Source organism: Manduca sexta, chromosome 9, assembly GCF_014839805.1.
Source record: "Manduca sexta isolate Smith_Timp_Sample1 chromosome 9, JHU_Msex_v1.0, whole genome shotgun sequence".
NCBI classification, from domain to species: Eukaryota; Metazoa; Arthropoda; class Insecta; order Lepidoptera; family Sphingidae; genus Manduca; species Manduca sexta.
The window spans coordinates 2072735-2099202 of NC_051123.1; the positions used below are offsets into that span (position 1 = coordinate 2072735).

The window sequence follows — 26468 nt, forward strand, 5'->3', positions numbered from 1 at the left end:
GAATAATTTTGACTATTTACATGTTGGGGTTTCGATACCAAATTTCTTTAGATTACGGCGAGGTCCCAAAAAAACATGACTGGACTCCATCAAACAGTATAAATATAAAAAAATATACTTACCTAATTAAAATTCTTTCAATAAATGACTTGAAAAAAAAATCTAATTGCTCATAAATATAGAGTCTTAAACCTCATCATCAGTATGTCTCACAGGCATGCGCCGCTCCGCCCAAGGTCCAGCGCCAAGATCCTGTCTACTCTGCGGGGAGACTGCTCGTCTGCTATCGCCCTTACGAACGTGCTCGATGTGTCGACACACCGCTTGCTCAAAATGTGTTATCGACACCCCGCCTCATAGGTAAGCTATTAATTTTATAAGTAATATATTGTGATATACATGTTTAAAGATTTAAAGTTCAATTTTGTATGAGGTAATTTCTAGAAATCAGCCTAAAAATGTGGGAAAACAGACACGACACGCATGTCTGTGTCGTTTAATTTTGATGATTTTGATTGGTCGAGAGTTTAAAACGTGAGTCACGTGTTAGTCCCTCGACCAATCACAATGAAACGACTCTGACTCTCGTATCATGTTTTTCGTTACATTCTAAGAATGCTGAATTGTTTTCTTTGTTATGGGCGAAAAAAACTGATTTTAAAATAGTTTCACTGATGGAAAAAGACATCTATAGTCTTTGAATAAATTTATTATTTTATTTAATTACTGCTAATATAGTTCAGAAAAATGTTCTTACTAAAAAAATTGCAACATGACTGTTAAAGCTAATAATTTGTCTCGCTTTCTCTGAGGTTAAATGTCATTCAATATATTGAATATGTAGACAAAGTACTCAATAACTTATCAATAGTGTATTACTAGTAATGATTATGGCGGTAAATTGAACAAACCAAAGGATGACACTATTTCCATAACGTTGTTCTAGAATATTGTTACTATCATGGCCGATAACGTTTAGCATGATAAGCATAGCGAAATTACTCCCATATCAATTTATCCTAAAATAAACCAACACGCCGGCAATTTACTTTAGGGTTTACTAGAAATGGTGTGACTAGTAGAAATAAAGCATGCAACAGAGTATATATTTCTTATTTCTATATAAATATACAAACTAATGTGTAACAACAAGAAAGAAGTCAAAAAGCTAGTATGCATCTTATGTTACTAACAGGAATGGCGAACCTTGCCATTGTTTATAACAAAATAAAATTTTATCTATCCGAGTGCCCTTATTTAGCGACTTCTTTATGAACCGACAATATTTTTGTTTGGCATAATATTCGCGTCCACGAATTAATTACTGAATGATAATGAATTACACGCGTGCCGTCAGTCATCCCTATAATAGAAGCTACATTTTATAGATACTATCTGTTAAATTGCATATCTTCTTCCTCGAACTTCTCTTCTCTTTAACCATAATCCCCAATGATTAATAATTAAACAAGACATGTTAATTTTGTACATGCTACCTATTCAATTTCATATCCCCATTCCCAAGCCACCCTCGCTACTCTTTGAACAGTAAATATTTAACAATTGTTCAACAAATCTATATGAATGGGAGTAGGTCTCCCCTTTATTCCAGAGAAGGGTATATGTGCAACCTCTGTGCTGAGACGCGAGAGATGTGGAAGAAGTCTGGCGCGTGGTTCTACAGGTCTCTTCCGAAGTACATTCTGCCAGAAAGACGGGCCACAGGGCGGTACAACGATACGGAACTGGCGCGATCTTTGCAGGTAACCATCATAGTTCTTATGTAGTCTATATATATGTTAATGAAGTTCTTAACACTTCATTTAATTATATTATTCTTAATTATATCTATGTTTTTTTTAATAGACAATATTGACAAATGACATTTCAATTTAAGTCGTATAAATAAAGATTTAAGATATTTATGAATGTGAAGTAATAGTTTTAAGTGTTGTTTCTCTTTCAGGTAAGATTAGTTTTATTTATTAGTATGGTAGTAAGATCTATACATGTAAAGTATAAAAATTATTATAATAAAAATATCTCTTTCAGAGCAACAACATATTGCTTTTATTTCAAAAGAATACAAATACAAAATATTGAAATAACATATTATAAAACAACACTTCTACAGCTGTTATAATCGAAAAGTGGAGAAGTTTAGATTTGAGTTTACAGTTAAAGCGGGTGAAGTTCCGAAAACATATATAATTTGCATAACCTCCATCACTGATATTCACAAACATCCATTTCTAATCCCGGATAAACTCCAGCCAGTAAAATTGCATACGGCTATTTTCAAAACTCAAGCATTCCAAAAGGTAAAAAATACATTGCAAAGAAGGCATGAAAAAAGGCAAGTCTGGATCTCGGCTACGCCAGAGATATGTAGTGTATATATAGATGAAGAGGGAAATATGCAGTTTAATGAATATTTACTTGAAGAATCTTTACCGAAACCAGAAAAGGAGACCTCTGCTGGAATTTCAGAAGAAGCATTAACACGAATACTAGAAAATTTTGCTGACATGAAAAAAGATATTTCTAAATCATATAATATGAGACAGTTACCTGAAAAATTTGTAATAGAAAAATTTAATAAAAAAAATTCAAATGTATCCCAATGGATTCATATTTTTGAAACGGAATGTACTCGAATAAGAATAGAAGAAGACACTAAGAAAATTGAAGTACCTACTAAGTGTTGTTTTATAATATGTTATTTCAATATTTTGTATTTGTATTCTTTTGAAATAAAAGCAATATGTTGTTGCTCTGAAAGAGATATTTTTATTATAATAATTTTCATACTTTACATGTATAGATCTTACTACCATACTAATAAATAAAACTAATCTTACCTGAAAGAGAAACAACACTTAAAACTATTACTTCACATTAATAAATATCTTAAATCTTTATTTATACGACTTAAATTGAAATGTCATTTGTCAATATTGTCTATTAAAAAAACCATAGATATAATTAAGAATAATAAAATTAAATGAAGTGTTAAGAATATTATATATATTTTAAAAATGAATCCGTATTTCCCTTGGTCACGCCATCACGCGCGAACGGCTGGTCCTATATCACTATTTTTTTTGTTGTGTTTGTTATTGTTAGGACAAGGTTCTTATGAAAGAAAAAAATCAAAAAATTGCGCGGAAAATTAGAAATAAGAAAACTTAACGACAATATTAATTTTACATAACTGTCAGTGGTTTGAAATAACTGTCAGCGATCAACAGAATGCGCGCGAGCATATATTGTTAAGACATAAACGTCTGTCGGGTCAACTAGTATTCTTATAAATAATATTAAGTGTTGCAGATTAGAAAGTTATAGAAGTCAGGAGCATGATTCTAAAGGTATCATGCGAAATACATTCTGCCGAAGCGACGGTTTATGGAGCGGTAAAAATGGAATTTTCATGGTCTTCAAATGTGAATGACAACCCTAGTTCAGAATTCAGATGTAAAGTATTTATATAAAGAATGGTTTAGAGACATAAATTAATATTGTTAGAAACTTAATCGTTTTTTATTAAAATAAAGAGAAATATCACTGAGTACAGAAAAACTTCACAAATATTACACAAACCGAACAACGAGCAAACAGTGGTTCAGTACGACTGGTAATGAACAACTGTTCGCTGCTGACTGACGACTGCCCCGGTCTGCAAACGCTCTGTGTTTTTATAGCAAAGGGTATCACAAATACCCTCACAAAAATATCCTAACAATATATTAAATGAACCTTATAGTATAAATGGACGGGTGCATTTTGACTAATATCAGTGCCTTAAAGAAGAGACGTAAATTGAACGTCTCGTGTCATGGGATGTAAGAACAGGGTTCTCAGAATACAGACCAAAAAAAATCGTATGCTTTTCATTTAGAGGTCACATTTTCACACCAGGTTGTTCTCTTTCTGTTATAAAGACTATTTGAAACAATTATTTATTAACCGACTTCGAAAAAGGAGGAGGTTATCAATTCGATGTGAACTTTTTTTTACAAAATATATATCATTGATATAAACACTGTTTTTTGTCTTGCACTTTCTACGATAGGGTTGCCACATCACGAAAATACGTCGTTTGATTAATTACACCCTTTGTAATATTTAAGCGGTTTTAATTAGCCTGAAAAATATAACCTTTTAACTTTTTAGCTGCTAACGGTAGGAGTGGCAAAACCATTAAGACTGATTAAATTAAAAAGACTACGGCATAATGATTAAAAATGGCCTAAACCCTACGCACACATCACAGTCTGTGTGATTAAACATTAACTTCAATTAAGTTAAGTTTAATTGAACAATTGAGATAGAAGTAATACGCAATTTTCTAAATGGTAGATCAAAGGGAATGAGAATGTCAGATTTTATACTTATTTCAAGTCTTCTTTTTGTTAAGTCTAGACGCGTTTCTCTTTAGAAATCATTTTGTAGATATTTTTTTAACTGTATAAACTAGATCGATTTTTGTACGCGAACGGCATGACCTCTGCACTTGGTGGTATTGGGGAAGGAATTGGAATATCCAGGGAAGGAAGTGTGGGGAAGGATAAGGAAACCTCCTAGAATGGGAGGACGAGAGAAGGCCAGGAAATGATCGCGAGCCCTTATAGTCCTCAATGTGAATTGACAACCATGAGGTATACACACTTTTGTGCCTAGGGCCGCGACAAATGTCCTACGTGCATGGGCGTGCATTCCATGTGGAGACTGAGCGCTCAAAAATTGCCTAGGGGGGGAAGCATTACCGGTTGTAGAAAGGCGTCTCATCTTCAGGGCATTATGAGACTTATCTAATATCGGGTGACGATTGCAGTACAATATAGTTCTTAGTGTTATGGGTAGTCAAGTCGCTTACCAGGCGAGCGGTTAGATCTGCTATATGAGGTATACTTACACACTATTGTGTCTAGGGCCGCGACAAATGTCCTACGTGCATGGGCGTGCATTCCATGTGGAGACTGAGCGATCAAGTATTGTCTAGGTGGGGAGCATTACCGGTTGTAGAAAGGCGTCTCATCTTCAGGGCATTATGAGACTTATCTAATATCGGGTGACGATTGCAGTACAATATAGTTCTTAGTGTTATGGGTAGTCAAGTCGCTTACCAGGCGAGCGGTTAGATCTGCTATATGAGGTATACTTACACACTATTGTGTCTAGGGCCGCGACAAATGTCCTACGTGCATGGGCGTGCATTCCATGTGGAGACTGAGCGATCAAGTATTGTCTAGGTGGGGAGCATTACCGGTTGTAGAAAGGCGTCTTATCTCCAGGGCGTTATGAGACTTATCTAATATCGGGTGACGATTGCAGTACAATATAGTTCTTAGTGTTATGGGTAGTCAAGTCGTTTACCAGGCGAGCGGTTAGATCTGCTATATGAGGTATACTTACACACTATTGTGTCTAGGGCCGCGACAAATGTCCCCCTGTGCATGGGCGTGTATTCCATGTGGAGACTGAGCGCTCAAGAGTTGCCTAGGGGGGGAAGCATTACCGGTTGTAGAAAGGCGTCTCGTCTTCAAAGTATTATAAGACTTATCTAATATCGGGTGACGATTGCAGTGCAATATAGTTCTTCCTGTTATGGGTCATGTTGCTTACCAGGCGAGCTGTTAGCTCGTCTCGTCGTTCAATTAGGACAGTATTTATTTAATTATTCGAGTAATAAAATAAATCGGCTCAAAAGTCAGTAGCATGAACAAATCTGCAGCATCGTTAAACCAAGCCGTGTAAATTATTTAGCTTTTGCAATACCAGCCTTTACCGTGATGGAAATTAAGTTGAAATTAGTTCAGCTTTGTTGAAGTTAGAACTAACGTTAGATATCAAGAGCCAAGAGAGATATCAAGAGATGACTAGTACAGGCTTATATCGAACATGATAAAGTATCGAAGCTCAAATAGCTTATAGTAGTATGATTGTCGTAATACAAGTAAGGTTTGTTTTTTCAATTTATTTATTACGGCTCTAGAAACTAGTCCTTTGAGCTGTTTTTTTATATACAAGTAAAGTTAGCCATAACTATCTTCAAAAAGCGTGTGTTCTTTAAAAAAATAACGCTAACGTAATACTTTTTTCTCGTGACTAATATTATGCGAAAGATAGTAGATATGTTTGTATGCTTATTAGTAATTGTCAAAAATTATTAAACTGATTTGGATAAAATGGCACACAGATATATATGGCTCATGTCTTTAAGATCAGAGGCGGGCTTTGGGGGAGGCGAACCGTGTTTTTTACTCTGCCCGGGGCCTCGCGTCTGTTTCTTTTTGCTTTCGCCTGGGATCACGCGTCGTTTAGGGCCGCCACTGTTTAAGATTACACATTTTTTCCAAACACGTGTAGGCCATACTGTAAAAATGCCAATACATTTAATAAATGATTTTACCAAGATAGGCGTACAAATATTGCAGTAAAAATTAAAGGTAACATATTTTATAACAATGATGAAGAAATAAATTTGCAAAGCAACATAATTTAATTAATAAATACCATACTTATGTCTAAAATGTAGGTAATCAAAATATTAAAAATGTCGATCCATTCTAAGATGTTTTTATTACATAGATATGTTGTCCGAGCTCAATATTGGCAAGACGAAAAAAAGGTAATTGCCCGACATTCACTTAGTCAAGCTCCAACCACTGTCGCGACTAGTCGGCTTACTAACTCTTTGTATTTATATAAATAAAATGCCTTCCTGTGTTTTTAGACGATGTAGAAAATATACTCCAACTGTGACTTAAAAAAACGTTTCGCTTCATGCGTTAGTAATAAGTATACACTATTTAACTTATTTTTAACTAATAAATGCATTTATTCGACTGTCATGGCGACCAGAGATCAATAAACTAGATGGCCGCGGCGGTTGACGCTCGGGCCGTATGAATGCGAGCTGCTAGGGCTTTACAAGTATGTGACTATAGTAAATAGTGCGCAGTTTTTATGTGCAAATTTGTTAGTCTATGACGCGTCTATTTGTAAAACGTCATTGGCTTCATTAACCCACTCCTACAACCAACTACAGCGATTTGTCGTTCCAACGCACTGAGAAACAGACACAGCATAACATTGCATTTTACTTCACTAAGTAGGTAATGATGGGAACACGTTTTTTTTTAAAGATTTAAAAAAAATGTTACCCTACAGGACGCCGGGAACAGCAGTAATGACGGTAAAACAGACTCCGAGCCGGGCTCCCCGCTGAGTGTGCACGCGCCTTCCTTCTCCCGGCAGCCCAGCAACACGGACAGCAGGAAATCTGTCGCATCACCGCACGTAAGTGTTTCATCAATTCATATTTCCAACCTTGATGTGGGTGCCTCTTGGGATTTGAACCTGCGGACATTCGTCTCGGCAATCCGTTCCATAACCAACTACACACAAATTCACATAAATTCTACATAAAAGGAAGCCGGCAGGAATGGATCCTTCGCCACTATTGCCGAGTGCCGACTACACAATTTACAAAAACATGCCATCCCGGCCTGGGAATCAATCTTAGGCTCTCCTTGATTTCACAACCCAAATAATAAAACTAGTCAGGTCAATAATATAGAGTTGCGAAGGCATAGACAATCTAAAATATACGTCACTTTAATCAAAGCCTTTGATGCGTTACTGTTAGGAACAAGCTTTCTCATACAAAAGCTCTCAACCGTAGACACACTACCTCAATTAAGTTTGCTTGTTAGACATCGCTATGAAGTTGACTTTGATGCGTTATTTGTTCTGTTAGCATTTGCTTTTGTACAATAAGGTATTTTCCTATTTTAGATTTTGTAGATTATCTCTTAAGTGTAATTTCCAAGTAGATAAGTGTGTGGTTTCATTTAATAACGCAATGTTAAAATGACCCTGTATAACTTATTGCTTTGAATGACGAGACGAGCTTGCCGTTCGCCTGATGGTAAGCGATACGACCGCCCATAAACAGTAGAAACACCATCCAATACCTTTTTTTTTTTTTTTTTTTTTTGGTTTCGCGGAGAAAGTCCCTTATTACTACCGCCCAGCCTTCGTGGGGGGCGACTGAGCGGTTATGCTGGGGTAACCGTGCCTTACGGCCCGGCGTTGAGCCGCCCGGATTTGATGACGACCTTCGGGCGACCGCCGGGCCGAGTCCCTAACCCGAGTACAACTAACCTATGCACGGCCTACCAGCTAAAACTCCGCGGTGGCCCTCTTCGGCGCATTAGGGACGACTGCGGGCTTCCTCTGACGGAAGTGTCTAAGTATTCGTCCGCAGCCGCCCCTGCGCGGTGCCGCCTTGCGGCCCGTCTCATACGGGGGGGGCTCAGAAGCCCCCGCGCACCGAAGGACGCCCTCAGCGTCTACGGCAGCATGAGGCCAACTACACACTGCCGTCCATCCCGGGGGTCAACCGAAAAATGTGCAAGGATGCACAAAAATGCACTAGGGCGGACAGCCCCCTGCTGCCCGCCGACGACCCCCTTCGTGGCCCCTATTAGTCGCCTCTTACGACAGGCAGGGGATACCGTGGTGGAATTCTTCAAACGCCCCCATTCCACAGGGCGGGAACCATCCAATACCTAGAATTACAAAGTATTCTTTGGTATTCCAATGCGCTCGCCATCCTGAGACATGAGATGTTTAGTCTTATAAATCGGAACACAACAGTGACTACACACTGCTAGTTGGCGGTAGAAATAAGACATTACGGTGGTACCCAGGCGGACTCTTACATATGAGACCTACCACCAGTAAGCTTATGACTGCAAACTTTTCTCGTTTTTAACAGTTATCCCTTCTACGGAAATTGAAAGGCTTATTGATTATTAACTGAATTTTAATCAATCTTTCTACAGAAGATTTTATATGACGTACGTCTATAAAGCTGAAAATTTTGTGTTTTTGTTTGATCGCGCTTATCTCAGTAACAAAATGTATTTTAGTATACGTCCGGCACCCCTCCGTGAAGACTCAACAAAAAAATATAATTTACTTCCAATACCTCTATATATTATTGTCTTAAATTCACACTCTTGATCAAACGCTGACATTTACTATTTCTATTTCACAATTTACAATGGCATACTTTTCTACATGACTCTAACAACAATAGTCAAGGAAACTTGTGCCTTTTAACCTTTCGTAAGGATATAAAAGCTGTTAAATGTATTGGAAGAACACAAACCTTTTAAAATTATTGCCGAGATTGCATTATTTTTTCTTTATTCGCAACATCTGTAACATCTTACAAATAGAAATATCGCGTCGTCTTACGTTAAACTGTAAACCAAAGAACGTTTTACGTTGTTTTATAATATTTAGATTTCTAATTCTTTATGAAAATGTTGAAATAAAGACGTCATTAAAGCACTTGTTTTAGGTTCCGTAGTTTTATAAAAATATTTGCAATAATTATAACCTATATTCTGTCAAAATCGAATGACAGTTGCAAAACTGTCAATCGTGACATCTGTCTTTTGGCTATGTTTATTTATCTCTCGTCAGTCGACACAATTATGCCGGCCTGTTGAAAACCGGATGTACACAAGCTGATCCCGGAACGCGACATACTTACACTATGTCGGATTTTACCTTGTATACAATGGCCGCTATCCGGGCAGACACAAGTATACCACCAATCTATACTTTTCAAATGAGGTTTAAAAATATTTTTACGGTACTCATCAGCTTGACGGAGCCCCTGGTAATGCCGACGTGGACGGACGACGGAGATCACTTACCATCAGGCGGACTGCGCCGTTAGGTCCTCTACCTTCAGGGGAAATAAAAAAATGACTGCCTTCCAATGCATAATTTAACATATATGTATGTTATTTAGATTCAACAAGCTAAGAAGTTTTAAAATCCGATAAGATGCATACATTACGCCCTACATAGAAAAAGTGAATTCTCAGAGGAGCGTTTCATAAAAATAAAGTGTAGTCCCGTTTCCATAAAACCTTCCCGATAACGCCAGAATATTGTATTTATCTCGAAAAATACCACTGAATAAAAAAGGTAAATGTTCTTTTTCATCACTTTTACGGTATAAAAAAATATCTAATCGGATACAAATACACACTCACGACTTTTATCATCAACGGGTAGGCACAAGCGCATATACTGCAACCAGTGCGCTTTGCGTAATCCAACCCATGGTATGGTGGCGAAAATAATGCCGTTTATCAAACTATTCCAAACTTCAGGCTGATACTGAGCAGAAAAACCCAATTTATCCAAGCCAGAGATCGAACCCGATATATCGGCAGTCGTACAATACACAAATTGTGACGTCACTGACTGCCACCGGCCATATCCCTGCATAAGTAAGAAAGAGATGGCGCAATAGCCCCAAACCAACATCCCACTTTTGCTCACAACAATATTTCAAACATAAATAACTGCTTAATTTTGATGTAGATTTCAAAGAAGAATTCCTTTTCGTTTTATTTTGTAGTATATATAAAATTACATACAAAATTAAACATATGAAACTACCCTATTAAATAACACTACAGAAATTGAAGCTTAAAACAGCGGCAAACTCATCGCTCATCAGTACAAAGTAACTAGATACAAATTAATTAATTGTTCCTGAGCGCGACTCGTGTAGCTACTCTCTGTTTATTTCTAAATGCAAGTCACTCGCTATCAAGTAGAGTAGGGCTAAATCCTTTTGTCATCGGGTTATGCTGTGTTGTTTCCTTAGGCACTGCGCAAACAGTATAGCTATCTTAAAAAAATTGGTAACCAGTGTATAGGTGTTGTTAAATTATTTTTCGTTTTTAGTGGTTTATGAAAGCGGTATATTTTTTTGTTAAAAAGTTTATATTTTTCGCATAAAGACTTTTCTAGTATCTAGAAATTAGCCTCTTTGTTATCCTTTCTGGCATAAAAAATAGACTATTTATATGACGACCTAGAGTTTAGTCCTTTGTTTCCAAATAATCATCCAAATTAGTTCTAGTTTCATTTAAAACCATCAAAGTTGTCACATCTTGACGGAAGTGTGATGCGTAAATTTGGATTAGACAATATTATATTTCTTTTGTAATATTATCTAATTACCCTTTTTTCCTTCCCTAATAACAAAAGTATAAAGTTTCAGGAACTACGCTGAATATTACATTTATAAGAACAAGTATTTCAAAATTTTATCTAAAAACTTTATTATTAAATAGGTTTTTCCAACGATTCTGCACGTTTTCTTTGTTCCCGGAACAAATATTAGTCTTCATTTGCATTCAGGCATGGTGCAGACGTAGTACAGAAACTGAGATGCGCGTGCAAACAAATATTATTATAATTTTAGTGTTGGTTAGTTGAAAATGTATGTTATATCTTGCATGTAATTATTAACTGCTATTTTATGGAACACATCTCAACTCTCTTCCTAACATTAATTTTGCTGGGCTTTGGCCTGTGTTTTTGTGAACTGTACTTTTATAATCAAAAAGAAACAAATTACAAGCAAATTCCAGTTATTTTCCCGCTTTCTACAATTTTTATAACATGTGACTTAAGAGCGTTTACGTGCCGCGCGTGAAGTCAACTATAGGTAATTCTTCGCAAAATTCACTCACACAGAGCCGTTGTGTAGCTGTGTGCGTAGAGTTAGCGCGTCGGCTATCTTTATAGTCAGACCAACCAATTTTGATCTTTTCGTTTTAATTATCTAATTGGAATGTAACTTATGATTTATGAATTTATGATAAATGAAGAATTCTATTATTAAATATATAAGAATTCATCATGAAATAGTTTATATGTATCATTTTGTAATTATAAAAAAAAATAATTTTTTTTAACAAATTTTAACGGCCATTTTACAAATTGTTATTTTCACTTTTTAAATGCAAATGCTTAAAAAAATTTAAGCATTTGCATTTAGAAAGTACCCTTTAGTAAAGTGGAGCTCATCATGAAGCCGAAAGATAGGCACCAGAACTCCGTAAACAGACTGTAAGTATGGGAATACCGTCTTTACATCGCTACAGGCAACATCTTTATCAGTTTCTTCTCTAGCGGCCTCTTGCATCCTGTCCTCTGCAGCTAAATTCAATCATTTAGCTAACTCGTCGTAACATTTAACTTCTTACAAAAATTTTGTAAAGCCATAATTTGTAGCAAATTGTTTTGCCTGCAAATATGTTTTTTTTCTCCTTTATCCCCAAATGGTAACTCATACCTTTTCTACCTGCATAACATTCGATAAGTTAAATTTGGTAAGTTCTATGGCAAAGAAAAGAGTTAGGATTAATAAGTAAAGTTGTACGAATTTAACAAAAAAATTGTAATAATATATTTACAATAAAAAAAAAATCAAAAAATAAGTTAAACATTTTGTTTCGACCGGATTCTCATGAGCATTGACGAACCCGGTAAACTTTGGAGCGCTGTAACAGCGTTTTAAATGAATGAAATAAAAAAATTATATGGAACAATTTTCCTCAAAAGATCATTTACAAGTTAGTTTGAGGTAATTTTTTTGTAAAATGTAAAAAAAAAGTTATAGAGCAAAAAGAAAACTTTTATAAACATTTTCTCACATTTTTGCTTATAACTTATTTAATTTTTAATTTAGGGCAAAAAGTTATATAAACATATTTGTAGGCAAAACAATTTGCTACAAATTATGACTTTACAAAATTTATGTAAGACGCATAGTTTCCGAGATATCGCGAAAAAGTGTTTTCACCCCTTTTCCATGATGGCGGCCAGGGGACAAGGGGGCGACCCCACAAACTTGAGATTAAGCTTCTATTGACCCCCACACATGTTCTAAAAATAAAATTGGGTCCTCTAAAAAATACAAAGCTCATGTAACATTTCAATGGGCTAATTGTTTTTAGCTTAAGGTTAAATTTTTTTCCTTCGAGTAACTGTTGCTCAAGTGTTTAATGAGTAAAAAAAGAAACAAAGTTTCAGCGTTGTTGCGTTTCCTTTTCTTGCCTAGAAATAGCTTTACTTCCCATTGTGTCTGAAACATAATAATATAATAATAATTTATAGTAACTACTAAAATTATTGTCACTCATTAAAGAAAAAAATATTTTACTTACTAAAGTACTAAGATGTGGCAATCACTGTATACACGTGACTATTTTTTCTACGCACAGCAAAGGCCAACTGGAGTCTGGCCGGAGCGACGAGCGATACGTCCTCTCTCTAGAAAGCCTCAAGGTGGACTAATTTGAAACGATTTGCGCGTTGCGTTTTATAGTGGTATTTAAAATATTTATAGAAAAATAACAGAACTAATTTTGTTGAATTTTTAAATTGTATGATTTTAAGGAGATGTTCTTCTATTATAGTAATCCAATATTATATTCAATTAAGTAAGATATAGTGATAAAAAAAAAATCATTTAAATGACCAACATTTCTGAAATTTTCGAATTCTTTGAATTTTTATTTCTCATGAATTAAACATAAAAAGATATTTTTTCTCTACTAACTTTTTTTCCTCAGGATCTTTTTAGTTAGATAAAAATAACATATTGTTATGTTCCTTAGTGGTTTAAGATATTTTGAGCTTCGAAATAGACGTTCGAAGCGCAAATTTGAAAACCTCTGTTCAGTAATCATTAAACAATTTACAAATACTCAATAAATCTAAAAATGTTCTCTACTAACTTTTTAGACAACAAAATTTTCTATAATAATTACTAATTCATATGTTTTTAAAATAATGTTTTGAAGGATATTATCTCCTTCGAAAAGTGCTGTTTTTGAGACATACGGCGCGCGGATGCGTAAACGCTCTTAAAGGATTCTACAAATCGTTTAAAGTAAATAAATTAAATTTTCCTTTACAATAAAGATATATTTGTGACAGACAAAGCATTTTAAACGTAATGTAAAAAGGAAAATACAAAACATTCCTCCGTCTATGGAACGCGCTCTTCGCTAATCTATTCGCTGTGAAATAAAGAATTTATTTTCTAGAAATGTATCTTGGTTTATTGTTTATTGTCATAACAAAGGCTATTAATACAATTTATTATATTGTCTGACAGTTAAAACAAAAAAATACTTAAACAATAATTATTTGTCTAATAGAACTGACTGATTTGTGTTAATTAGATTTAGGACTTACATTTATTTGCTTAGAATAGCCTCTCACAGTCACATACCCAATATTGGACACGTACCTATTCGAAAAAATGGAAATTTCTGCCCATTAACGAACATGGCATTAAGTAGGTTAGTATCTCGACAAAGCGTCTCTAGACTGATTCAGGATACATACAAAACATGTCTGCAAAACAACATAATGCTAAACTAAAGTGTATTGTATAGAGGATGCCACAGACGTGCTCATTGCGTATTCTATCACAGCGTGTAATACACATCCATATTTTAATCTGTGCAACTATAAACTACATCTTGCATATCAATTAATAGTATTATTTTACTGATATAAAAGTCTTTAACTCGAGAAATTATTTTGTAGTTTAAAAATATAATATTGATCATAATCTCATAAATAGAAAAGTAACTATATAGATGTGCTTTATGATCTAAATTCCTTCGCTCCTATTCGAGAATAAAAAAAGTAATTTGAATTTAGAACACGCCGTCATTGATTTTAGCGGGAAAATTTGTCGTCAAGTGACTCCCTAATGGAGTAACTAATTTTATACAATTTAATTCACTCGAGAGAGTGGGATTGACTTACCCCATGGAAAGAGGTCACGGCCGAGCGTATTCACAGCCTGTTTTACGAGAGGAACAGTAATATCTAATTTATTTAATTCAAACGCCTGTTCTCCGGTAAATAAGATTGCGGAATCCATAGATTGAAATTTATTGACTTTTTTTCTTACAGAATAGAGTATCTATCATTAAAAAATAAAAGCCACAGCGGTCATAACAAATGGGTACAAAAAGATAGATGATTTCTTAATAAATAGGTATGCTTGTCTTTTATGAACTGAAATATTTGTTTAAGAAAAAACAGACACAAAACTAATAAGATAATTTTCTCAGAAGTTGATATTGTAACAGCTAGAGAGAAAATAAATTGTTAACAAAATATTGACAAATGAGATGGAAGGAGCGTTTGAGCCGTAATTCCCTGAAAATGTTTTATTAATAACAGTTATAAGGAACCACAGTCCTAATCGACGAAGCCATTAAAATGTTAGGATTAAGGCTTTCCCAGAATCAGATAGCTGTTTTATTTGTTGAACTGGCAACTTGCCCCGACTTCGCACGGAGAGCAGAGCATGTAATAACGCCTATTTTTTTTCTGTCGTACATAACATTACAGAAATACATATAAACATTCCTCTTAAGTCACTTTGTCCATTAATGAAAACCGGATGAAAATTCGTTCAGTAGTTTATGAGTTTACATTGTTCATACAGACAGACGCGGCAGGCTTCTGTGTTTTACATAAGTAAGGATATTGGATGTAAATCTCACGCGTACATAAATAACTCTTAGCGCTCCATGAGCTTGCATATTAACTTAATATTAAACTTGATCTACTCAGAAATGATTGAAGACATCTTAATAGGGTGTTAACTATCAAACTTGAACACCTTCGTCACATTATTTGATTGATACTTGATATATATGTTATTATTATATCCTATAATATAGATATAGAATTCCAGCAACATAAACATGTTGCTGGAATTCTAATTGTTTTGGGACAAAAACTACAACTACTGAAATCTGACATCGGCTATTGTGAGCCGACATATCCCCACATACGCCCACGATACTTGTAGTAATAAGCTACGGAAGACGATAATGAGTATACACCATGCCTGCCGTTATATATAATACGTGAAAAATAATGATGTCTTATCGTTACTTTTGTTGATTGGCTAATAGCCGTTTTTAATAATCGATCCGAATCTCAATCTTCAATCCGATTACTAGAATGAACCAATCAAGGTACTTCATTTGTAAGCTTGTCAAAAATTATTTGTTCTGATTGGTCCATTAGGGCGATAGGCTCGCCTTCTATCACATCATGGGACGGAACACTTGGCAAAAAGTGGGTGCCCTCTGCATATCCCTTCGGGGATAAATGCGTGACATGTGTTTGTTTATTTGGTCTGCTTATGAGATGGATCGCAAAAGGCGTTTGGTTTGGTTTGATGAAAATGGCGGCTAGTATTTCGGGTTTAAATCCGAACTCGTCATTTATATGGGTTTCTCTAATATAATGCACTCTAGTAAAATCCCAAGTGGGTTTGACTTAAGCGGCGATAGCCTAGTTGGGTGTGGAACGGAATGACAAGACGAATGTCTGCAGGTTCAAATCCCAAGGGCACACACCCCTGAATTTTCTAAAATTATGTGTGTATTCTTTGTGAATTGTCATTCGCTTTAACGGTGAAGGAAAACATCGTGGGGAAACCTGCACATCTGAGAAGTTCTCTATAGGAATTTCGAAGGTGTGTGAAGTCTACCAATCCGCACTAGACCAGCGTGGTGGATTAAGACCTAATCCCTCTCAGTAGTAGAGGAGGCCCGTGCTCAGCAGTGGGCAAGTATATAATACAGGGCTGATATTATTATTATTATTGACTTGAAAAAGACGGCTGTAAAAAATATACTAAACTTGAAACACTCGAAAAAATGCGTCGGAATTGTCATCAGGATTAGCATCTATAGTGGCGGCTTTTAGAGCGTGGAGGGAGGTCTTGGGGTAGGGGTACAACCACCTAGGACTTCGCGCTATATAAAGGACCTCTCGCCTTAAGTTACCTACAGGTCCTTCCTTTAGGTCACCACTTTGTTAACTAAGCATTTAACGTAGGTACCTTTAAAACCTTTTTTAGCCTCACATTGATCTAGACTGCCACTGAATGTGCATTAAAACGAATATTATTTCCAATCAACAAATTAACTTGCTACCTCGTAATGCAAACGTTTCATTTCAACCTGTCCATTATGTCGTCGACAAGTTAAATTGGAACTGTATTTGTGCCTGGAAATTTGAAATTGACTGGCTGGTTTGGAACGTGACGTGAAAATAAGGGTCAATACAATATCAATTTCGATTATTATCAACTTAAACATGCTTAAGTAATAAATAAATAATATCAGCCCTGTATTATGTCCCATTGCTGGGCACGGGCCTCCTCTATTACTGAGAAGGAATAGGCCTTCGTCCATCACGCTGGCCTAGTTCGCATACCCTCAAAATTCATATAGATAATTTCTCAGGTATACAGGTTTCCTCCCGATGTTTTCTTTCACCGAAAGCAAGTAATAATTCGCAAAGAACACACATCATTTTAAAAAAAGTCAGAGGTGTGTGCCCATGGCTTTGAACATTTTTTTATTCCTTTGAATGATGAGACGAGCTTGCCTTTCGCCTGATAGTAAGCGATACGACCGCCCATAAACAGTAGACACACCATCCAACACCTTGAATTACAAAGTATTGTTTGGTATTCCACGGCGCTCGCCATCCTGACACACGAGATGTTAGATCCTATTATGTCCAGTAGTTACACCAGCTGCAATGTCCTTCAAACCGGAATACAAAAGTGACTAAACACTGCTGCTTGGTAGTAAGAATAGACATTGGGTGGTATCTACCTAGCTGGACTCTTACATTTGAGAGACCACCTGTAAACTATATTTCATCAAGATATTTATTCAGTAAAAGCACTACACGGAAACGGGGAGCAGTTATTACAAACTAATACAGTTAACAGCAATTCAATTATATACTGGTATTCAATAGAGCATCGGATCAAGGAGGGTAATTAATTAAAACTTAGATAAAGTTGTTTACTTTTAAAACGAAACTCTAAAGATAAACACCGCTTACCGGCCACTGTAAGCTTGTAATTAAAGGAGATTAACATCATTGCGTTCCTAATAAGAAACAACTTTATCCAAAGAGTCTGAAATTAAATATTTAATCTCTGATTATCATTGTGTTAATAAAACCACTATGACGGATCACTGTTATTTAATTTGATATCTTAAACATAAACTTAAAGAACTACATTATTGTGGCTGCTCGCCGGCAGCCCGTGACAGGAAGAAGGAAGTGGAGGCGTGTTGCCACAAAAACAAATTAAATTACATATTAACAAATGTTACCCTAAACAAATATAAATGTACCCATTCAACATGCCTCCTTACATTTATATTTTAACTAAATCATATCATACACTACTCATATCAAGTATTTTAAATTAAAACAATAGCTCTATAAACATTACCTTCAGTATAACATATTAATTGTAACTTATTTTTTTTTTTTTTATATTACAATTATCATCTTTTAATTAAACAATTTAAACCAATATTTATCTCAACATAATATCCATCTGAAAGATAATTTACTTTTACAACAACTTTAACATATCTCTAAATTTATTAAATTTATTACTTCCCAATGGTTTTGTTAAAATGTCAGCTATATTTTGATCAGATGCAATTTTTATAACATCAATTAAACCAATTTTAACACTTTCATGAACAAAATGATAATGAACTTCAATATGTTTTGAATTTTTGTGAAATTTCCGTATTTAGCAATAATTTGAGCTCCAATATTATCTTCATATATTTTTACAGGTGTACAATCTTTCTGACAAATCTCATTAATTAAACAAACTATAAATTTAATTTCAGTAACAGCTTCTGACAGCGCAATGTATTCAGCAAATGTAGATGACTTTGTTACACAATTCTGTTTCTTTGATTTCCAAAATATTACATTCCCAAACAGTCTAATTACAAATCCTGTTGTTGATTTCCTACTGACAATATCTCCTGCAAAATCTGCATCTACATAACAATCTAACATATCAGAATTTATATTCATGTTATAAATTAATTCTATATGTTTTGTTAAGTAAAGATATTTAAGTACTCGCAAAGCATATTTAAAATGTGTCTCATTATAGCAATTTTGGAATCTACTCAAATAATTAACACTGAACGATATATCTGGTCTTGTACCTGAACTAATATATAAAAGTGCTCCAATTAAATTTCTATATTTTACATTCTCATTAATATTACAGTTTTCTAGTTTAAGATTTACTTCCATTGGTGTAGTATATAACTTTGTATTTATTATATTATAACGCTTAGCTAATGATTCTATATATGATTCCTGACTCAGTGTCATGGTCTTATTCTTTTTATAATCATAATCAATATGTATTCCAATGTATTCTTTAACTTTACCCATATCCTTCATAGTAAATTTACTTAACAGTTTGTTTTTAATATTACTCATTACCTTTTCATCTTTACAACATATTAACAAATCATCAACATATAACAAAATGTATACACTCACATTAGTATCCAATTTAAAATATAAACAAAAGTCATATTTACTTCTCTGAAATCCAAGACTAGTTAAAAACTTATTGACACATTCATACCAAGCCCGAGGGCTTTCTTTTAAACCATATAATGTTTTATTTAATTTATAAACTCTATCAGTGCCATCATCATAACCAATTGGCTGCTTTACATAAACTTCAGATAAAATTTTACCATTTAAAAAAGCAGTTTCAACATCCATCTGATGTATATTAAGATTATTTTGACAACAATAAGACAATAACAATTTTAAAGTTTGCATTTTAGCAACGGGTGAATATATATCATCAATAAAATCTTTTTGTTGAAAACCTCTTACTACTAACCTAGCTTTAAATTTATTTTCGGCTTTCTTTCTGTATATCCATTTCACATCTAAAGGCTGTTTGTCTGCTGGTTTACTTACAAGTCTCCAGGTCTCATTTTTGCCAAACTGTTCATCTCACGATTCATAGCCTCAGTCCATTCTTTTGCTTCATCGCTAGTTATTGCCTCCTGAAAATTATCTGGAATCATAGCATCACAATAGTTAACAGTTATACAATAATAACCAAATTCTTCATCAAACCGAGTTGGTGGCTTGATTTTACGCCGATTTCTTGTTTCAATTACTTTATTATCATCATAACTTTCATTTGTTTCAGCATTCAAATCTTCATTAATTTTCTCATTATTTTCTTCTGCATTAGTCTCTTTCTTCTCTTCTATAATTTTCTCTTCCAATTTATTCGGCTGGCTATTACTTTTATCATTTTTCTCTTCTCTATTATCATCGAGACCAATACACATTACATCATCTTCAATTATATCACAATGTCTTGCTACAACTATTCTATTGTTTATTAATACTCTATATCCAACATCTGTATAGCCCATTAGTATGCCAAGCTCGGCTTTCCTGTCCCATTTACATTTTTCTCTTTTCCTCTGGTGTTCTAACAAATACTTTACTTCCATATATCCTTAAATTTTCAATGCTTGGCCTTTGTTTGAAAAATATCTCATAAGGCGTCTTCCTTTCTATAGTGCCATTTGTTAATGTTCTATTCTTTAAATAAGCTGCGGCCATAACCACTTCAGGCCAAAATCTTTTATGCACTTTTGCCTCTGCCAATAGACATCTTGACATATCCATTATTGATCTATTGAACCTCTCTGCTGTGCCATTTAATTCATGCACATATGGCGGACAAGATTTAATCATAATTCCCTTTGATCTTGCAAAGTCAAACACTCTTTTATTAATGTATTCCTTTCCATTATCACATCTCAATTCTTTAATATTTTTCCCAGTTAAATTTTGTATCTCATTAACATACTGCATTAAACAATTATATACTTTATCTTTTGACGGAATACAATAAACTTTTGCCAACTTACTATAGTCATCTATAAAACTTAAGAAATATTTTTCACCATTAAAACCTGTAGTTCTGTGTGGCCCATTTAAATCTGTGTGTACAATTTCTAATATATCCTGTGCTCGTTTTCTATTATTTTTAAATGGCAAGTTATGCATTTTATTTTCAATACATATAGCACATTTCATGTACTTACATTCAATCTCCTTTGGTAATCCTTTCAATAATTCACTTGTACACATAGTATTCAAATTGTTAAAGTTTATATGACCAAGCATCCTATGTAATTTCTCCTTCACTGTCATACTTGATTTCTTCACTAAATTAGCATGTAATGTACTTGCATTTATATAACCTTTTAATTTATACAGTCTATCTTCTTTCACTGCTATAGCTATAATAGTTCCATAGACGTTATATATTTTTGATTGTCGTCCCCTGGAAACAATTTTATGATTGTCTGTAATCTTTGAATAGCTCAATAAATTTGCTTTCATCTCTTTGACATAGAAAACATTGTTCAAAACAACTTCAGACTTTTTCCATAGACCATAAAATAAGTTTGTATATTTCCGACCTTTGTAGCTTCTAATATTCTTCCATCACCAACTTTTACTTTAATAGGTTGTTGTAATATTTCACATGAATGATAGTACTCATCAGTATTAATTATATGATCTGTACAACCACTATCTAATAACCAAGTTAAGTGGCCAGACTGCTCAATATTATATATTTTACTTGAAGTTGAAACATTATTATTCTCAATAGTTGCAAGGAAATTATTACCACCACTCTCATTACTGGATTTATTATTATAAGTTCTTCCTCTAATATTTCTTGAATTATAATATGATCCACGTTGATGTCCACGATTATTATTAAATCTAATAAATCCATTTCCTCTACCACTGTTAACATTTCTGTGTCGACAATCTCTTTGCATGTGGCCAGGTTTTCCACAGGTAAAACATTTAAAGTTTTTATTAGGTGATGCAGAACTACTAGTGTGAGCTTTAAAAACATTTGAGTTGTCGCGTGATGGTTCATTACATTTTTCAGGTTCTTTATCCAATGATTTTAACATAATTTTACTTTTCAAATAATCTACAGTTCTGTCTTTTTCTGGTAAAACGTCTATTAGATCTCCAATATGACTGTAATTACGAGGTAAGGCCTTTAACATATAATTTAATTTTTCTTGTTCACTTACCGTCGCGCCGGCTTGTTTTAACTGATTTATTGATTTCTCAAAGTCGTCAAAAATACACTTACTTGCGAATAGTTCGATAATTTTATTGCTTCTACATTGTTGCGACATATAATCTGTAGTGCCGATGATTTCTGCAGGTACATTTCATCAAATTTTGCCAATATTTTGCATGCGGAATCTAAGTCGCATATATATTCGAGTTGCTTGTTGCTTATTGCACTATAAATGTAGTTCGTTGCCTGGATATCCATCTCTTCCCACTTTGCAACATCATCCGAATCATTTTTGATTCGTATGGCAGCTTCTTTACATTTCTTAAATTCCAAAAACTTAAGTATACGTATTTTCCAGCTACTATAATCCGATCCGTCGAATATTGGAATAACTGCGTCATTGCATTTAGTAAACGCCATTTTTGCTTATTGCATATATAGCACGTTTCCACTTTATTTACGAAAATATCTTCTTTTCTTCTTTGTATTTGCAGGCAACCACGCTCTGCTACCATGTTAATAAAACCACTATGACGGATCACTGTTATTTAATTTGATATCTTAAACATAAACTTAAAGAACTACATTATTGTGGCTGCTCGCCGGCAGCCCGTGACAGGAAGAAGGAAGTGGAGGCGTGTTGCCACAAAAACAAATTAAATTACATATTAACAAATGTTACCCTAAACAAATATAAATGTACCCATTCAACACATTGTTTGACTGCCAGTATCGTGGTTGTGTTACGGTATGACTGCAGTGCTGAAGTCTCGGGTTTGATTCTCATGTCGGGCAAAGTTGTGTGGGGCAATATTGGCTACTCAGTATCAGCCCAGAGTTTGGAATTTGTGTCCGATATGGCGATAGGCTCGTCCTCTATCACATCATGGAAAACACATGGTGGAAAGTGGGTGCACCAATTGCGTCTCTTCGTACCCCGCTGGGGATTCCGTATTATAAGATGCGTGCCAATCGATCTTTACTGGATTAGAAATGGTAAGTGAGTTAGAGATAGTCTTGTAAATCCAAGTTGTATATATTTACCAGGAATTAAAAAAAAATTACTCAGGGCGCGATACTTGCTTTTTCATTTTAAAGTTAATGTTGTCAGTACAAGAAATTAGTTCCATATTTACCTCAACATAGCGACGTCTTTTATTTGCCTAGACATGCCTACTTATTCGCATTCACAGCTATTTAGTTGGTGAATGTATGTATGCGTTGATTAATAATTCCCAAAATATTATGCCCAAAATGGATATTGGATATTTTGTCCGTGGAATTTTGATACGCGCCAACCGCTCGCATACAAAATTAATTGATGCTTTTGCTGTCGAAATGTCATCGTCGAACAAAGGTTCGATAAACATAGAAGTGAATTGATTTAGGGAATTTTCGACATGCGGTTAACTTTCTTCATTATACTCGCGAAATAATGCCTGAAACGTAGGTACTTATGCAACCTGGGGCCGTTCGGTGTGCGCCGAAGAAATCCACCGCGGGTTTGGGTTGGTATGCCGGTGCAGGGTATACAGGGGTTAGGGACTTGGTCCAATGTTCGCTCGGACGATGCTATACTCCCGAGTGTCGATATTGCCGTAAGACCGCTGAAACCGACAACCATTTCTCTCACTCCCTATGTAATGGTAGCTATAGTGGGTATTTCATCGCAAAAACGAAATGTTATAAAATGAAATGATTTATTTGAATCTGTAAAATGTTGTACATTATTTAGATTCCGTCAATATTAACTCTACCACCAGTTCGGAAAGCAGTTTTCACCAGAGAAGAACGGGCAAGAAACTCTGGTGTTGCTCTTTAGGGTAAAGACTAAGACTACAGTACATGATAAAGTGAGAAGAGAAAAAAAGTTTAGAGCAGTTCATTTATAGGCTCGTGAAATAAGGAGTAAATTAATTTAAATTGTCATATGACTGCACAACCCTCTCAGGAATCATGAAATTTGCTAAAAGATATACTCATTACTCGTATCTTTACTTACTAATATATAAAGCTAAACAGTTTTTTAGTTTGAACGCGCTTGTCTCAGGAATTACTAAACCGATTTTGAACTATTTTTCATTGATAGAAGGGTACATTACTTCCGACTGCTATAGTCTACTTTATCCCGGAAAAGTTTTCACGTGCACGGACGCTCAGCCAAAAAAAGCGATGAGATGTTCAAATTACTTCTGTAATTGAACAAGTCGTGGGTTAAAAGAAACATTTATTTACCAAATATACCACTAAAAATATTAACACAAAAGAAACACAGTGGAAATATAACAATTATACCTAGTAATAAAAGGGTATTTACAAGTTAGATACGCAATAAACAGCCCCCCGCGGTGGTAGGCCGACATCGCTGGCCTGATTTTGACATTAGCTATTTATAAATACGAATTATTATTTCCACATTTTTATTACAAATATTTTCCATTATCTTACTTCTTTAATAATATAGAAATTTGTGATAAAATTCGGATGTTTGTTAGAAGTAAACGCGGAAACGGATTTTGATGAAATTTTGCACGCGGGTAGACTTTGCCCTGGATTAACAAAGACTATTTTTATCCCAGTAATTTAGTTCCGTGGAATTTTTGGTTCATAAATGGCGTATATATGCGGCTATGAATGACTACCGTGTTTTGGGGACTTATGAACCGCGAAATGCTTTTCAAGCAGCCGTAGTTACGTACATAGTTCATTATTGGTAGCTCTCTCGCATGTGAGAGTTCGCCTGGGTAGGTACTGTACTGTACTGTACTGTACTGGTGTTTCTCCTGTTTATGGGCGGTCGTATCGCTATCCACCAGGTGAACGGGACGCTCGTCTCGTCATTCAAAGCAATAAAAAAAAATGTCTGATATATTACCTATAAGTAGACATCTAGATGCGCGAGTCCACCTCGAATATATTTGTTATTTATTCTAAACTAGTAGCCCCGACAGACGTTGTCCTGCCCAAAAAGGTATAAATCCTAAAACTCTAGTACAGCACCACCTACCGATTACAATTTTGAACCTAAATAATCCAAGGAGCCCAGTCAAAAACATAAAAATGCTATCTAAATCCATCTAACAGTTTACGACGAATTCAGTGACGTATCCACAGACGAAGAGATGAATTACAATATAAAATATTTGTTTTATATTTATCAAAAAAACTAAATTCATATTCAATAAACGCATGAAGTTAAAATAGTCATTAAGTTTTGCGCAATTTCTAAATTATCTTTCATAAGAACCTTCTCCTGACAATAATTAACACAACAAAAAAATAATTTGCGCAATTGTTCCATCCACGCGTGATGCGATGACCAAGAGAAATAGATATATTTTTTTATATACAGGGTCATTTTGACATTGCGTTACTAATTGAAACCATATACTTATCTACTCGGAAATAACACTTTACAATAAGTAATCGTCGGCACAGTGACATCATACTTTCAGTCAGAAAGACACTCACGCACCATATTCGCATTAAACTACAAAATGATAAAACAATCAAAAGTAAAACCAGGAATTTTGGTGAAAATATTCGTTATTAATGGATGATTTTTGGCACAATGTCAGTAAAGGTGAAGACGAGTATGTGGTTCCATTTAGTAATGCAATGACTGTACAAGCGATTTTGTGAGACACTGGTTTGAGCTGCATAAACCTGTTGCTCAGCTGGTTGGTCAGTGAATCGCACGCTGTAATGTTTTGTCTTGTTCTTGAATTTTATTTTATATGTAACTGTACGTACTAACCACTTAATATAATTATTGTAATTTACAAACACTATGGGTGTATAGGTACTATCCTGAAATAAATGTATTGAATTGAATTGAATGTCAAAATGACCCTATATATAGAGATGAAGCTACATGTAACATATTTCTGTTAACGGTTCAAGTGCGGATTTGTTTTGCGTTCCGAACTCGCTCTACTTCGGGCATAATAAATACGCTCGCTTTACTTCAAAATTTACAAAGCAGTTTACCCTTGTATTACGCTGTAAATAAATTATTAATAATGCAGCTTTCATTGTTACTGTTTGAACAACCCTTTGACTTGTTCATTTCAAAATCTAATAATACAGATTATGTGTATCAACTAGTAAAATATTAATAATACTTTTTAATAAATTTTGTATAATGTCGCGTACATTTTCAAACAATAGTCCCCGTACTTTATAGATTTCTGACGAGTTAACAAGCATACACAACAACATAGTGTTACATATTGTATAGGTTGGTTAACTAATATCTTTTTCAAATTATTTGATCAAATTCTTAATATATTAACACACAATAATGTATAATTACACAATTATTAATTACGTAACTTATAATAACATAATACATATATTTGTGATTCTCGATTGGGTGTCGAGGGATGCGAGGCAGTGGGACAGTATAATACAGGGCTGATTACAATTGCATTTCTCATAAACACCATATAAAAGTTCATGCCAGCTTAGATGACCGCCCAATAACAAAATTATTGCCGTACAATAACAAACATATAAAAATAAAATGCAGTCGAATAAACCACCTCCTTTTTTTTGAAGTCGCTTAAAAAGATGTAAT

General features: G+C 34.6%; 1 protein-coding gene across 1 annotated transcript in view; it reads left to right on the forward strand.

Annotated features, from left to right (window-relative positions):
• LOC115442657 (rabphilin-3A) overlaps window positions 1-26468 on the forward strand; it is a 54459-nt gene that overhangs the window by 18312 nt on the left and 9679 nt on the right. Inside the window, exons 3-5 of the mRNA XM_037436915.1 lie at window positions 216-360; window positions 1595-1763; window positions 7177-7305. Coding sequence (XP_037292812.1) covers window positions 216-360; window positions 1595-1763; window positions 7177-7305 — 443 coding nt within the window. The remainder of the gene's footprint in view (window positions 1-215; window positions 361-1594; window positions 1764-7176; window positions 7306-26468) is intronic.